Here is a 17350-nt window from a genome sequence, read left to right as displayed (position 1 = left end):
TGAAAAATTCAGAATACAGTTTTATTTTGGCATCTGAATGAAATGTTTCTCACAGTAACATGAGGGAAAGAAAAGTCAGTAGATTGTGTTAAATGAAGCTTAACATCCCAAAAATGAAACTAAAAAGTCACAGGGGCTGAAGGATACAGCATCAAGTGTCATATCTACAGGGTCTATCAAAATTATTTACACATTGCCACAGGTAAAATCTGTCACAAAATCTGAGGATCAACATAGCAGAAACAGCTGTTTTATGGACCACATCTCTGGACCTCCTGCCCCGTAATAGTGGCTTGTAAACAAATCCCTTCACCGATTGGTTAAGCAGAATCTAGAAAGGCACCCAAAATAAAGAAAAAGGTGACATTTTACTTTCTGCACTTCTAGTTGTTATATTAAAGAACAATAACCCCATCACAGCGTATATTAGTCAGTGCTGGCTCGCCAATACAAGCAGTACTTGAAGTGATTCCTTGTGAAGGAGTTTGTCCAAGATTAGAGAGGAAAGAAGAAAAAAAAAAAAAAAAGACCAAAAACCGCAATGTTCACAGATCCAGCGCTACATCTTGTTCAGGGACCATGTCCGGTATTGAGTCTTATCCGCATTCAAGTGAATGGAGCTGAAGGGCTAAACCAAAAACACATCCTGCAGACAAGCGGGCACCATTTCTGGGGAAAACAGCAGACTTTCTTTTTCTAATCTCGGACAAAACCTGAAAACCTTCCTCTTGAGGGAGCTGGAGACTCTAAAGTCCCTCATGTAAAAATGCATCAAGCACATCCTTTAATACCTTCATATTATATGGGATCTATGCACACTTCTGCACTACCTTTTACAGCAAGTTACCCTCAGACTCAGGCCTGGTGTGGGTTTGCAAATTTCTGGATTGTCGTAAGGCAACCTCCAGAGGTGCCCAGGAAGATAAGCTCTGTAATGCTGTTTGCATTTGTTTGTGACATGGAAGGAACAAGGTGCTCACCTATGACTCGTCTCTCCGTGAATAAGGGTACTTTTACATAGGCCGACTGTTGGGCGCTTAACTGCCTGACAGCCATCCCAACAATTATAATCCCTCCTGTGCTTTCACACCAGACTGATGATCGCTCACTGAATGGAGGTGGAGAGCTCAGAAGATCTGGTCCGGCCGCCTACTTCTCTTCAGAGTAAACATGCAGTCGTTCACAAATGGACAACAACCCATTTATACGGAAAGATAGAATTTTTTTTTTGTTTAAGGGGAGCTAAAAGCCAAGCGACTCAGACAAGTGTGAGATTCTTGCTCATTTGCTCGTCAGTCGTCTGTAATCACTATTTTGAGCAATCAGGTGACTATTGGCCCATGTGAAAGTACCCCAATATAGGCCACGTATGATCAAGAAATGATCTGTCAAACAGCTGCTTAGATCCTGGCTTCCTAGACGCCTGCGAGTATGACATGGGAGTGATGTTGGATATAAAATGTCATTTTTTACTTTTCTTAATTACAAGTGGAGTTTTTTCCATGGTGAGTTTACTTTATACTTGGATCCTTGTAAAACCCACAGTTCTTTTGGAAATGCTCAAGTCAATATTAAACAAAGCACACCGAATAATCATTTGGATAGAACTCCTGCTAACTGTTTGATTGAAATACTAATTGGGAGTAGTGCCCATCAGTACTTTGTGGGAGGCTTTAGTACGGTCTACCAGAGTTCCTTAGATTAGCTTTCTAAATCCTAAAATTTTTGATTTATTAACTTTTCTAGCAGCAACAACTAAAGATAAAAAAACAACTTGAAAGTAAACTATCATAACTTTAGTTAAAGGGGTGACAGAGGAGGACTTTTTCTACAACCCTTTGGGTGGGGGAATTAGTGTCAAAATTTAAAACAACTCATAGGAAAGACTCCAAACCCTGTGTGGTTACAGCATACCCCATAGCAGAGTGAGGGGGAAATAAAGAAATCAAAGTCTATGGGTTTACACCACATTTGGTTTCTGTGTAAGAGTCGCCCAAGAGCAAAGCAATCTGGGTGCATAATAGATTTCTTGAACAGGATCTCAATTCATAGGGGAAAAAAAAATAAAAAGCTCAAAACCACAATGATCAATCAGCATAGGTGTTTAAGTCTCTACACCACATCGGACTCCGCACAGTATATTGTCCTGGAAACCATCGACAGTTTTCACAAACCAGCACATTTAAAAAAAAAGGGCAAATCAAATTGCCAGCCTATGCAAACCAATTTCATTTGTCCAATCCCAGTGTTTTGGATCAAGGCCATTGCACTGCCTAGCCTAGATGAACAGGGAGGTCTCCAATTGCAGGAAAACCAACATGACAGTCATCAAACTAGGAAGCCTCCTTGAAAAAAAAAATGTTTTCTGCAGATATAAAACCCCAACCCCTTACCTCCATTCCAATGAAATAACCCTAGCATATCATATGTCATCATGCTATGATATGGTAATAAGCATTTTGTATGGAGACCACTGTATATCACTTGAACTAAAGCAAAATATGGACAGCGATGTGAATGTGTAAGTACAAAGTCTTTGTTCGTTTGTAGGGAAAGGTAATATCCGAAAAGCTTCTGGTCCCAAGAATAGAAAGTATCCACATGTTGCAAGTCTCATAATATTCTGTGCAGGATGTGGAGATGGCGCCAAATATTTTACATCCAATTCTGCCAAAGACGCAATGACAGCTGAAACTCCGCTGTGAAAGTAGTTCGAAAACTCCTGTGGACTTTGCCTGTGCTTTTGTCATTGTTTGACGTTGTGCTGGAGCTGAATTTACAGAATCTGAGGGTCCGATGAATGCAGTTTCTTGCTCAGTTATTGCAAGTTATTGAATTCAAAGAAACAAAAAAGGTAGGATACAATTCAAAAATATGTATAAAAACTCTTCCTCACACTCACACATACACTCAAGGGGGAATGGAGAAAGTGCAGCACTTGAAATGTAATATTTACATGATAACTCATTCAATGTAAGATTACGGTGTAGCGTGCCTATTTAACACTTCACCTGCTCAGTAGTTTCGTGTGTAATGGCAGAAACACCTTAGGTAGCAAAAGGGTTAATGACTTTTTTTTTTTTTAACTCTTTTTAAAAATCGGGATGCGTGATCTGGAAGCCTTCTTGCAGAAGATTTCAGCTAATGCTTTCATCAGTTCGGTCAGGTTTGTGATGCCAGGGGCACAGCGTGCCGTTCTCAGGTGCTTTTTTTGTTTTCTCACTCCGATCTCAGACAACAGTGTTTAGAGAACAGTTACTCGGTGAGGGCCCAGACTGACCGGCATTGGGGAAGGCTTCATTTTGAAGAATATTAGGAGCTACAAGTAGTGAAGTACTTCTATCTTCAGAGTCTTCTGTGTCACTTTGTGGCTGAGGCAGTGGTGGCACTGCAGGTGGCAGCGGCTCCTCTGTAGTTTGTGGTGAAGAGGCATTGCTACTGCTTGCAGTGGAGAGTTGCCCCAACCCAGCTGATTGCCGAGTCACTTGATCTGATTCACAACAGAGCAAAGAAAAAGACAAAAATCAATCATCACACAAGAGATTCAGATAAAAAAAGCTCACATTATTTAACCCCTTAACGCCAGAAGACACAAATTTAAGTCCTGGGCGTCTGGTACTTAATGCAACAGGATGTAAACTTACATCCTGTGGATGGTACGGACTCAGAAGTGAGCCAGCCTCCCCTCCCGCTAGAACAGCAGGGACTGGTGAGAACACTGATCCATGTTGCTAATCCCTTATATGGTACGATGTAGATCATGGCACGTAAAGGGTTCACAGAGGGAGCGTGTCTCCCTCTACAATGTCATTGGCCCTCAACTATGTAATCACGGAGGGACGATGGGTTCCCATGGCAACTGGCTGACAGACAATGGCGTCCGGTCCTGCGATCGCTATTGTAAGTGATAATGTATTGCAGTAAATAAGTACTGCAATGCATCATCATAGCTTTTCTGGTTCAAATCCTCTGCAGGGACATTAAAAAAAGTAAATAAAAAAAAATTAACACTTTTTGTTTGCGCCGTGTGTGTGTAAAAACAAAACAAAAACCACATATTTGGTATTACCATATCTATAACGATCTGTGCAAAAAACTGAACACACTATTTATCCTTTTTTTAATAGGGTCAAAATGCATATTTTGTTAATTTTGCCTTTCAAAAAAAAATGCAATAAAAATGATCAAAAAAGCTGTATGTACCCAAATACAGTACCAATGAAAACTACAGCTCGACATGCAAAAAACAAGCCTTCACAGAGCTCCGCTGATGGAAAAAATAAATTTTAAAAGAAATTATAGGACTCTGAATGCGACACACTAGTGCTCCATTTACTGTCAACGCGGCTGCCGAGATACCAGAGGTTCTGTTCGGGTATTTCCGTCAGCTCCATAGACTTGAAAGGAGTGTTGCACTGAATTCACAGTGATGTCACTGCGGGGAAGAGAAGCGGCCTCCGCAGTGTCAGTCAGAGCAGGACACAGGAGTCCTGTTCTGGAGCTCAGCAGGGGTCACTGCAGTGAGACCCCCACTGATCAACAAAAGTATCCTGTGGATGGGGGATAACTTGCAATTTCAATAAAACCCCTTTAATACAAATGCATATAACCCAGCGATATGCCGTAGCATAATGTGATGGGAGTACCCCATTAAAGTAATATATGATTGCTTGTGAAAATGTATATTGTTAAAAAGCTAACAGGAAATTTCTCACCAGTAGTTGAGCAAAGAATGATATCAGGACATATTGAAGCTTCATATGGTGGTGGTGGACCATCCGGGGGATGAATGTCTGAGTATTTATATGCAGTATATGGAGGAGGTGGTTCATGAAAGTGGAAGGCTCCGCCCTCTCCGTCATCAGACAGGTGGAGTGGTGTCAGGCCAGTACCAAAGCCATCAGGTCCATAATCAAAGCCTGGCATTCTGCGGCCCAAGTTAAAATGATGCACTGCAAAAGAAAAATAAAAAATGTAACGGATACACGTTATATAAAATATATATACTGTTTATACAGTTTATACATGGATAACACTCCATCCACCATTAACAATAGGCGATGATCAGATGAACATGCCTACAACACTCTTATATTATAAGGTTTCTTTGGTCCATGTGGTTGCAGTAAATGGAACCAGTCAGGTCCCCTAAGCTGCGGGCAGCAGGATCTAGTAACACACTGATGGCAGCAGGATATAGTGACACTGATTTCAGTAGTCTGTCACTTATACTGAGTCCAATGAAGTTCATGTATATTCATATATGCACACTGCCCCGCCCCTTCTTCCTCCAGATGCTGATTGGAAGGTCCCTATGTATACAGTTACAGATGTACCAGCCAATCAAGAACATGCATGAGCTTAATTGGACCCATCTCTAGTCCATTCCTGTAAAGTTTCAAAAGATTTGCAAAACCACTAAACCAACAGACCGTTCGAATCGGTGTGCCATGTTGCCCACAGCCCAGGCAGCTTAGGGGACCTGACAGGGTCTCATTTACAGCAACTCAATAAAAGATGGCTGCTGCCATAATCATGTGTACAAAATAGAATTTTAAATCTACAATCAGAAAACAGCTTAGAACTAGAAACTAAAACTTTTTTTTTTCAATTAGTAAAAAAGATTTAGCTTATCCAGTCTACAGTCAACGTAACTTCTACCAACTAAGGTCCCATTTACATCTGCATCTGAGGTTCCATTTAGAGCCTTCGGCGCAGATCCAGCAGAAGACCCCAGATGAAACAGTGCAGCCTGAGTGCTACTTCACCTGGTAAAACGCCAGTCGGAATGCCAAACAGACCCCATTACAGATAATGGGATCTGTTTAGCGCCGGCATTTGCCAGATCAGACTGTTTCAATATTTTCGACGGAGCTGACCAACAGACATCACCCTGAGCCCAGGCGCAAATGTGAATGTGGCCTAAATAGTCTCCATTCCGCAAAGACAAACAAAAACACAGTTACTGTTTACACAGCCTTGTTCTTTACACTTCACTTGCTAATGAGGTATGTAATATAATCTAGTGGTTCAGGCCATGACATAAGGGCTAGAGCTCAGATCTTTGTATCATATTTAAACCCAGAATATTAACTTTTAAGTGATCAAAGCTCTAGGTGCAATATTCGGATACAGCACTGGTTTGAAGTTGGAAAGCAGGATGTAAGGGTGTCTACACGTGTGCCCGCCATCACCTTTTTTTCCAACCAGAAAGGATATGTGCCACAATGGCCCTTCTTTTGTTTTCCATTAAAAGACTTAAGATGATGAGCAGTTGCCCCTCTAATCACCCCCCCCCCACCCTCTCTCCCCCCAGTGCCTAGCCAGGACACTTGTTGACTCAGGGGCTCAGATGTTTACTGGCATCCTCATGGCAGATATTTTGGTTCATCCAGTCTTGGGGATTACTTGAAGATATGTATAAGCAGACAGACATAAGTGATATGAAGGCGCTCTGTACAACTCAGCCTTTTATTTTTAATAGATCTTCCATTTCTCTACTAGAGACAGGCTTTTAGCCGCAAATATGATTTTGTTTCTTTAGAAAACATTATGATTTGATGTAAAACTGCATAAGGGAGCCCATAAAGTTAAGTGCTAGGTGGTTATCTGCCTTCATGAATTATTTGCATATGGATGTATAATATAAGTATGAAACATCATCATTTTTTTTGAGTGAAGGGGAGTGTTGTGTAGGAGTCTGAAGACTGACCCGGCAGTAAAAGGGTTAAACGCCACGTTATTTTAGGTCCAAAAGACAGCGCTAATCACTTTCATAACACGTGTTTGTAGCGGTAGGAGCTTTGCTTTAGGATAGAGAGCTCCAAATTCCCGGCATAGAGTATAATTATGCAGTCCAGGCCGCCCGCAGCCATCATGAGGGTTGCTTAAGTGCATACGGTTATACATTAAAGCCGATGATAAAATATGTCATAAGCTCCGTATAATTGGCAGGATTTCACCCCTATTAAGATATTAAACAAGCAGTTTCTGAACCTATGATCTGAAAGGGGTAAGAGAAATGGAGTACTTGAATTACATTTTTTTAACAGGTATATTGCTTACAATTGGCTCCGATTAAGGACTCTATACGTTCCCTCCGTCTCTGACGCAGCCGGTGAACCATGAAGAGCAGGAGAGAGAGAATGAGGAAAGAGGAGATGCAGCTCACAATCAGACGCATACCACTGGCCATGGAGTCAAAAAGACTGCTCCCATCTAGAAAGTCAAACAAAAATAGGATTACAGCTCAACATTTAGGCTTGCTGTCATATAGTAGTTTAACCCTTTCCAATCCACTGTCTGACGTCTGAAGACATTCTGATTGAAGGCTGTACAGCTCCAATGTCGGAAAACGTGCGGCAGGGTATTCTTACTGTAGATTACTGGCTGTTCTCTTGTCTGGGGTCTCTCCAGCATGTCACATACCACAGTACTGGCTCTAGTCAGCAGATGGCGCCATTGTATAATGGCAGAAAGAGAACACCCCCTAGAAAACCCTGAATCCAAACTTGGATTGCAAAGGGTTAAAACAAAAAGGTTTCTAATAAGTTTTCCTCACATTAGTTGTTAGAGAGCTAAGCACACAGAAGAATTTCGCAATCTCAACTGTTGCCTCCTCTCAAAATTACAGTTTGCAGGTTCATTTAACCCCCTACAGTTAATCCCGTGCCCTGTTCGTTCTACAGGAAAAAGGACCTTACAGTTTTGGATGAACTGAGCTTATTCTACTTCAAACCGTTGTGGTTTCAGTTCTATCAGGGCTACCGATATAGGTTCTTGGTGTCCTTTTAATACTGAATTTACAGTTGTCATTTCAGTCTGTGTGCAGGGGGAAAAAGGGGCTTGTAAGGGATGAGCAAGCAGCAGGGGAGGGGGTAATATGGATTTATGTTCATATTCTAATCCCCATTCTAATCAATCAGAGAGAATATTTGCTCTCCGGTTGTCACATAGAAAGGTCTTTTTTCTTTTCCTCCCAGAAAACGATTAAGATGAGCACTTGCTTGACTAATGACTCCTCTCTGTCATTTAACTCACTAGATGCCTCATAATTTTCCATATGAATATTTTAAAATATCAGCCCATCAGGTTTCCTTGCTGTGTAATAGCTTCCCAGACGCTACAGCCCTGGCAGGATTGCAAATCTCGCATTTACAAGCAGCTCTCAAGGTACCTGGGAGCAATAATTCATTTTCTACTGCAAGCTAAAAACTTTACTTGCAAAACGAACTGCGTGACATACTATGAAGTGCTATATGCAAAAAACATTAGCCGCAACAATTTATAAAAAAATCCACGTTTTTGTTCTTTGATTAGTCAAATCTTAACCTCAATGACAATTTTTCTAATCAGATCCAATGTAAAAATATTTTTCAAAAGGAGACGCATCAAACTTCAACCAGGAGTGCATTTTCAGTGTGGATCCCAAAAGCCACACCACCTCTTTAGAATTCAATTAGGTGAATGTTGTGGAAATGTTCGTTTGCTCACATCAGTACACGCAGCATGGATTTTGAAAGCACGTGCGAAAAAATGAATTGGCGTGTCAGTTTTTAAAAGCACAAAAACTGTGCTGGGCAGCCGCACATACACCCAACTGCCCCATTGACTAGGGCTAAATCTGCTTGCGGATCCACATGCAAATCTGTAGCAGAATTCAGAGGCACAGCCTTAAGCGCCATTTACACGCAATAATTCTCGCTCAAATTATGTATTTTGAGCGATAACCGTTGTGTGCAAATGCTAGCATAGTTTGATTTTCGATCAAACGATGATTTTTAGTTGAGTTTAAAATCCATCATTCGGCTGGAGAGCTGACAGCAGGGACCGCACGCTGCGATTCTCGAGGAAAGCGCGGATAACATTGTATTCTGCTTTAGTTCCTCTGGGAATCTGAAGATAATTCTTCCGTGTGAAAGCATGCAGCGACTGAACGAGAATTGTTCAGTCGTTTAGTTTCTGCATGCAGAAGAATGAAAGAAGTGTCATTCAGTGTAAACAGCAGTCGTTCACTTTTTGTCTCAAAGTATTTTATTAATTTTTCAGTTTTAACAGTAATATATATTCTGAAATATCCCCACGCAGGGGGTCTTATATAACAAGTTTGTGATCAAAATGTAAAACTTTTTTTTTTTTTTTTTTTGAGAATAACTGTGAGTTCTCTGGTACATAGCAAGTTTACATGTATTTGAAAATGACATAACATTTGTTAAACAAAATGAACATTTGTGAGTCCACACTGGCTGATCGTGTTTGTGAGTTTGTTTTGTTTGTGAGTTGTCTCTCCCCCCTCCCTTCCATCCCTTCCCCCTCTCGCTTATCATACCTTATGTTGCAGTATGTCTTTACCCTTTTACTTAAGTACGTGCCCCTGTTCTTGAGATTGATCGGTCTCTCTTCCTAAGTTTTTTGCCAGGGCATTTGTTCTCTGTGGAGTTGTTTTTTTTTTAAAGGTTACCTCTGTCCTTAGGCTGTGGGGTTATTCCTTTCTTGCTTTTCTTCCTTTTATGCACTAAGGGGTCTGGCCAGGCCTGGAATTTCCAGGTATTCCGCCCAGGGTCTCCAGGTCTTTAAAAATAGTTCCATGTTATCTTCTCTCATGGCTGTTAATTTCTCGTAGAGCATCATTCTTGATACCCTAGCGGTTATCGGTTCTAGAGAGAGAGTGGGTTTCATCCATTGGGATGCAATATAGATTCTCGTTGCCATACATATCTGTTGAGAGAGTTTATGTTGTTGATTGTTATAGCCTAAAGGCTTGTCAGCTAGTAGACAGACAGATGCCACCGGGCGGAACACCTTGTCCAGAACCCCTGAAACAAGTCTAGATACTTCTTTCCATAGCCTGGCCACTCGTGGGCAGGTCCACCAGATGTGGGTTATCGTGCCCAGGCTGTTACATCCCCTAAAGCAATTCGGGGAGGTCAAAGGGGAATATTTATGTTTTATTATATGTTCTGTGTAGGATTTTAATTGACGATTCTGCAAGGGTTACTTGGTGACTACCTTTTGTGATAGACGTGCAGCAGTGATGCCAACGTGGTAGTGACAGGGAGATGCCGAGATCTGTTTCCCAGCGTAGCATGTAGGGCAGTTTCGTTTCCCTAATGGGCTTGTTCATGTTAGAGTATAGTTGCGATATTATGCCTGGTTGGAGTGGGGCCCATAAACATGTTCCTTCGAATGGCGTAGGGACCAGTGGGGGATCTGTGGGATCTATTAGGGAGCGGAGGAAACTATAGATTTGTTTTAGTTCAAGCCAAAGGTGGTCTGGGATTTTATGTTTTTCAGTCAGTTGTTGAGGGGTGCAGTCGTTCACTTTTGAACAACTGTCTGCTTACTGTGAATGGAGACGGGCCGGGGATGATGCCAGCGATACTAGTTTGCCCAACAGCTTATCCTGTATAAAATGACCATTCGACCTGTTTAATAAATCTGTAGAAGGCTGCACTAATCCAAAGTGTATAAGTCATACTTTATGCACTGAACACTTTCTGATTAACTTTTTCTATGGGTGGTGTGTGGTGGATTGCAGTTCTTATAATTAATTTTGTGCAATAGAACATTTCTATGTATCTTTACGATAAATGTAAGATGTAATGTATTTGATATTCTTTAGATACCTTTATGTTGCAATTTTTTTTTTCTGTGTCCATTAAGATATTTTTGGTACAAGATTCTTATTACAGGCTTAGGGTGTATTCACACATGGTGGATTATAGTGCAGATCAGCACCAAAATTCACTGCCCTTTTTGCACTGCAGATCCACAACAAAATCTAACCCATTAGGTGCAGATAAGCAGCAAATGTCCTTTCAATTTGCAATCTTGTATACCCTATCTAGTATTTAGTCCATTGAAAAACAACAACCAGTATGGGTTATATTGATAACTATGTATTCCCGCCTATTATACGAGTCTGTGAACGTTGATAAAATATGGTTTCCAAGCTGCGTCACAACCTGTAGTCCAGTAAATTATTTTCTCAGTAACTAGTTTATTTTCATCTTTTCAGTACCACATATAAACAGTATTGTGGTACTAGCCAGAGCCTTTTCTGAAAAGGCAGTGCTACCTAAACTTTCGTGTGAGTTCAGTCTTGGCCTCTCTTACCAGGGTCTAGGCAAGTGAATTTACAGCATTCTTTCGGATCCTTGAGATATTGCTGGCATCCCTGTGGTTTCTCACATAGAGCAGCCACGCACATTTCTGGTTCACCATTATGGCAGGTGCAGCTAAGACATGGATCATCACCTTTTGGGGTGAAATAATAGCCCTCATCTACAATGTTGTCTTTGATATCAACACATGTCTGACCTGTAAGAAAAGAAAACAGATTAAAAGACGTCTCGTTAGGGTCTCACAACATATGTTGGTAGATATTTGAATCTTTTCAAATTCTGGAAGCCTCTTGGAAGCCACCATGAGAGGAACACATGTGGCTGCAGGATGTCCTGAACATATCACTGAGCGGTCATTGTTCCTCCTACCACTACTGGGGGTGACCAACTGTCATATGCGATGACATCCCAGACTATCACACCAGCAAAGGCAGGATTGAGGCGCTCACCCCTAGGTCCTCCAGACACAAACTAAATCTGAATTAGTCACCGTTTCACTCCAGTTTTGCAAACGGAGGAGACTGTGGGTGGTTGTCAAAGGCAGTACATGCAATAGGTACCGTGAGACCACATGTTCTTCAGCCATGCGCCTGCACATGGTTCCAACAGACACAAGGGCCTGTAATGATGGTGTCACCTGTCTCTGGATGATTGACAATGAAACAGTTGGAGCTGCTCATGCTTGTTGGACGATCCCCTCTACTGGTGGGCTGCCGAATGTATCAAAGTGCATTTTACAGCCTGCCACAAATCCCAGATACTTTTGCTCAGTGTGGTCTCCTTGACGGTCTGATACAATTTCAGCGCCAACACCAGGGGGAACGATGGGGAAGGTAAATAGAATGCTTACATCTCCGGGCTCAGCCGTTCACCTACTTTTAGCTTATGGGCTACAAGTAGGTGACAGATTCTCTTTAATAAAATGTTAAACTTTAAATGTATTAGCACACTGCTGTATGTGTTATTGTGCTGTGCTGAAGCATACAGGACTTATCTACAGCGCTGTAGAATACGGTCCCTTAATGACCACCATAAAAGGCATATTGACAGTTATTAAGAGGTTAAGAGCTATTACAACAAAAATAACACGAATATAAAATAGAAGTTTTGCCCTAGGTCCATAGAGCCAAAGCAATACAAGCACACTGTCTATAAGGATGTCCCATTCAGTTGTTTCACAGTCATTGTAACAGGACCAGAGCATCTAAGGCTCTAACATTGGAAGTGGTTCAGACGTAAGAGGTGTGGTAACCAAAAAGGTTAAAATATAGCACTATAAAATATAAGAAAACTGGGTATATTTATTTTACAGAAAAAAAGCTATTTTCTGGACAGAAGAGCTCGATGTTTGTACCTCTGTACATTATTTTCATGACCCCTGCACCAATTCTACATATCTTTGTTTGCCAACAATGCAGTTCTTCTGAAGAGGCGAGTTCTCTATGGGGCCTCATCACTCAGAGCTAGGACCCCAAAATCCAAGGGCCTTAGATTTGGTATAGAATGTATGTTCTTGGCACTATGGCTGGCAATATATATGGCATTCTGCTCTTCATACATTACTAGGTCTGTACCGTATCAGCTGAATATATTACTCATAGAATATTTATAGTGAAAATATATATTTTTCCCTTTAATTATTGATGTGTCCTGTGGTGGAAAAAATATGGCAAGTAGAAAAATAACTTTTTGCAGAAGAGAGCCTATTGTTCTGATTTGTTAATTAACCAATATTGAAATCAGGAAAAACCACTTACTGCGTTTGCAGAGGAAGGACGACTTTTCATAGCAGTTCTCAGCATACCAACTATGGAGTCCAAGATGCCGGAGAGACGGCAGATAAAAATACTGCAGTTGGGCACAAAGAATGTTCTCATTTTCATACTTTCCAAATATGGGCACAGGAGGTAAAAATACTTCAGAGGACCCTAAAAGAGAAAAGTGAGACAGTCTTACAGAAAAATGTGGCCAATGTAGCCTCTCATTGGCACCTAATATCAGTCACAGGAATCATTAGGACCACAGCGAGCTGTAGCGCTGGATCCAGGCGGCCGCAGAGGGGTAGGTCTGTTAATAAATTTCACACACGGGGTCATATCAATAAGGGGTTGCTCAGTAACCAGACAACCCGTTTATACACATTGCTATATTTGTACCAAGGACTATAGCCTATTTATGACATCCATAAAATGTTTCAGTAAATTAGACATATTGATAAGAGAAAGGTCATTTCCAAAATGTCCACCTACCTTTGTAAGCTACTTCCCAGTGCCCTTCCACAGAATAGTTTTTGCTTGTTATCACAAACTGGTAACCTACCCAAAGCCTATAGAAAATACAACATTATTATTGTACATAAGAGAACAAAATGTGTCTGTGTGTGAGCACATCATTTCATAAAACCACAGGTTCCATTTGTAAAGGAACAATATTTTGATAAAAGAGGCAAGAATTCTTAACGGTTTCTGTACATCTCCACCCTGATTAATTTTGATTGGATTATGCCACACGTCCAGTAGAGGCTAGACATGTCTGAATAAAGGGATGTCTCACATGAGCGTATGGTAATGGCATATTAATCCTGCAGGTTTTACGCACACAACACTGTACAAATACTTCCTAGTTGGCCATGTTGCTGCTCACACGAATTATGTAAAATTATGCGCGCAAGAAAAATCACAGTATATTCTATCTTGGCACATATTGTGCATGCATATACACGAATATGGTACATGGCAATGGGTGGCGCATAGCCAGGACGCAATGTCATTGCATACTAGCTGCGTGCCGCACACGTATATTACGCAGCCCACATGCTGCGAGATACGTTCACGTGCGCCCAGGCTTAATCCAATCCATTCCTTTAACCAGGGCTGGGTGGCAGGCAAAGGGTTTTCTTTCTAGTCCAAAGGGGTTGGTTTCAAAATATTTAGAAACACGTTAATGAGACAGCATCAAAAATGATGCACAAGATTAGAGAAACCACAGCAGCTTTCTCCTATGGACAGGTATGACACTGTTTATAGCAGCCATATTTCTCTAAGTCTGTACAACCATTTTAACATGAAATAGCATTTTCATACATGTGATGATTTGCTATTTTTGAAGCTAGGAGAGAGATCTCATATTACAATAATAAGCGATACATAAAACAGAATTCTAATTTCTAGACCAAACAGAAAAGTACATGCTCTGATTAGATCACAAGAATGGCTATGCCTTACCTTCTCTGGTCCTTTCTTAAAGATGGCCTGTCTTCCATTTCCCATTCTTGAGCTAAGATAAATTTTAGCTCGGAGTCTGTGGTAAATGTTGCAAGAGAGCCATTCACCTTCTGACAGGTCTGAACAGCATCCCAGTAGTTCTCCGAGGAATACACTTTATAGCAGCTCGCTGTCCCATCATAGTGATGCCAGCCTGATGGGCATTTCCCTAGGAAACATAAAGAGAGAAGGGGGTACATACCCCCACAATGTTAGCATCTTTAATACATTTTACATGTTAACGTTTTATGCAAAAAAAAAAAAAAAAGTTAACAGAAAATTCCAGATCAAAAGTTCCAAGTGGTGAATTCTGATTCTAAAAATTATTAAAGATTAGTCCTATGTGAATCATTAAGATATTTTAATTTCATCTGTCTTTGTACTTATTTAGTTTACTTCATTAATTATATTTGGTAGATTACACAAAAGGATTACTAGCTTTTTAAAGGCCCGTTTACACTGACAGATGATCGCTAAAACGACAGTTTGAGTAACAGTTTTGAGCAGTCATCTTTGCATAAACGTTTAAGTAGCTACTTACATCTGGGTTCACACAGGGCAGATTTGCAGTGGAAATTCCGGACAGAATTTTACTGCGGCAAATCCGCCCCTCGCCGCTAATCCCGGGATTAGCCAGCTATGTGGACAAGATTTGTCAAAAATCTCGTCCACACAGAACGGCCAATCCGCCACGGCAAAGCGACTCCCAGCATGTCTATTTTTGTTTTTCTGTTGCGGGTGTGCTGCTCTCTGTGGGACCACAATGGAAAAGCATGCAGCCAAGCTGCTCCAAAACCAGCGGCGAAGTGCCGTGAGTTTTGAAGCTGCGCTTTCCCAGCGGAAATCTTGTGGGGTTTTTTTTCACAAAACTGCAAGATTTCCGGTGATATTCCGCCCTGTGAGAACGCAGCCTTAGAGTTAAATGCAGGCAGAGCGGGACACTGCTGACAGCTCAGAGAACAGCAGCTGCTTTGTATATGCAAACAGCTGCTTTGTTCTGGGGAGCTGCCAGCTGGTATCCTGCTGAGCTGATAGTGACGAGAACAGCAGGAGCTGCTTTGTTCTCAGAGCTATCTCTAAGAGCCCTGTGCAGAATACCAGCTGAAAGAATTCTATCAGCTGGTATCCTGCTGAGAACTCAGCGCGGCGCTGATAAGGCTCATCGCAGACTTTTAGCTTGCTAAAAGTCAACGATGAGCGAATAGTTCATGAACAGTGCACGATGGCCGCCCGTTTAGACAACGATTACCGCTCAAAAGATGGCTTTTGAACAATAATCGTTATGTCTAATTGGGCCTTAAGATTTTAGCAAATTGCTCATTTCCTTATACTATCTTAGAAGAGGTCAAATCTACTTTCTGCATACAAGAACAAACAGCAGAGCTCCATTATATCGCATGGCAATTAAAGCGATGAAAAATGGGAACACAAACTTACTACTGAAGCGCACAGGCTGGGCTAAGTTAACCGTTTGGAATCGAGGTCCCTCCCCGTTCCTGACACGACCATGTCGCGTCTCCACACCCTCCTTTCCATGAAAAGCTCGTTGGTCTCCTCCCAGTCCTTAAAGAAAAGTTAGACAAATAAAATTAAATGTAAAAACAAACAAAAAAAAAACAACTGCATAGTAATGATGATAATAAATGGGTCTAAAGCAGAGATGTCCAAACATTTGGTGTCTCTGGTCCACATATTAAATACGCAACCACCAACAGAACGCATTGGAATTCGGCGCATGGATTTTGCCCCTTGACAGGGCTAAATCTGCGTGCGGATCCACGGCAAAAAAACGCAGTAGAAAGCCACAGATTTTGCCATTTTCTAGAGGCAGAATTTGCAGGTGTGAAAATTCCCTTGTGTGAACATATCCTAAGGGCTCCTTCACACGGGCATGGCGTATTTGCATGCGCATAATGCGGAGAATAGGACACGTTGATTTCAATGGGTTCCTTCACATTTCCTTTTTTGGGACACATGGAAAAAACATAGCATGCTCTATTTTTAAGCATATTTGCGCACCAAAGGTCCACATAGAAGTCTATGGGGGGGGTGCATAGTATGCTGCGCAACTCCACAGCAAAAGGAACACATCAGGAACTCATTAGGCTAAATAGCCATTTCGATTGGGTGTTGTGCCCTGTGCACAAAGAAATATGTCCTGCTGGTGTAAAAAAAGAAAAAGATACAGTGAAATATGCAGATATGCGTGAAAAAGAGACTAGCTCATAGCGCAGATACGCTGCACTGAGTGACATTCAATTGCACATACGTCCATGTGAAGGAGCACTTATGGTTCAAATGATCAATTAATAGCCACTGGAGACACACGGGCTGGCAGCACTGAACTGATGACTTCTAAAATACTGCAGCTGGGTTGGGTGACCTGGTTAGTCTACTGACTATTATCTGCACTGGACTGCCGCTCATTAACTTACACAGATTCACACTCCGTACTCCTGGCCTTACTGCAGCCAGAGAAAAAACTAGAGCGGAGGCAGGAAGAGACAGAGCCGCTGCTCCGCTGAGTACATCTCAGCCTGTTACATGATCAGCACAGCCTAGAGGAAGGACTACTAAGCACTGGAGCAATGTGGGGGCTTGCTGGCCTAGGTCCGGCCAGCACAGCTCTCTACAGCGATTCTCCTACAACTTGGAGCAGCAACTGAACTACAAGTGCCCAACCCTCTTTGGCGCCAGGGTCTCTGTACTCAATCACTTCACAGTAACGGTTGGGCAGGCGGGCTGCTGAGGTTCTTATGCATAGGGGCAGCCGACATAGTGAACGGCCCACTGGAAATTTTCTTGGCACAGCAAAGGGTGAATGTGCCCATGGGCTGCATTAAAGGCCATTGTGGGCTGCACGTTGGATCAAGCCATGTTCAGATGGGGGTGATATGTCATGGATTTTCAGTACAGATTCCAGATGTACTCCATTCACACAGAGAAATAATCTGTGCTGATTTA

General features: G+C 41.7%; 1 protein-coding gene across 2 annotated transcripts in view; it reads right to left on the bottom strand.

The window, feature by feature from the left end:
* Nucleotides 1-17350, bottom strand: part of DGCR2 (DiGeorge syndrome critical region gene 2) — a 46019-nt gene continuing 28669 nt past the window's right edge. For both annotated transcript variants that reach the window (XM_066603533.1, XM_066603534.1), the window contains 8 exons: nt 15824-15949; nt 14348-14564; nt 13373-13449; nt 12881-13051; nt 11116-11319; nt 7066-7218; nt 4716-4952; nt 1-3490 (listed from right to left, as the gene is read on the bottom strand). In XM_066603533.1, the coding sequence (XP_066459630.1) occupies nt 3231-3490; nt 4716-4952; nt 7066-7218; nt 11116-11319; nt 12881-13051; nt 13373-13449; nt 14348-14564; nt 15824-15949 (1445 nt within the window). In that variant the 3' untranslated portion in view covers nt 1-3230. The remainder of the gene's footprint in view (nt 3491-4715; nt 4953-7065; nt 7219-11115; nt 11320-12880; nt 13052-13372; nt 13450-14347; nt 14565-15823; nt 15950-17350) is intronic.

Source organism: Eleutherodactylus coqui, chromosome 5, assembly GCF_035609145.1.
Source record: "Eleutherodactylus coqui strain aEleCoq1 chromosome 5, aEleCoq1.hap1, whole genome shotgun sequence".
In the NCBI taxonomy this organism is placed as follows: domain Eukaryota; kingdom Metazoa; phylum Chordata; class Amphibia; order Anura; family Eleutherodactylidae; genus Eleutherodactylus; species Eleutherodactylus coqui.
Note: the sequence above shows the minus strand (reverse complement) of the source record. Positions and strands in the feature narration are given on the sequence as shown.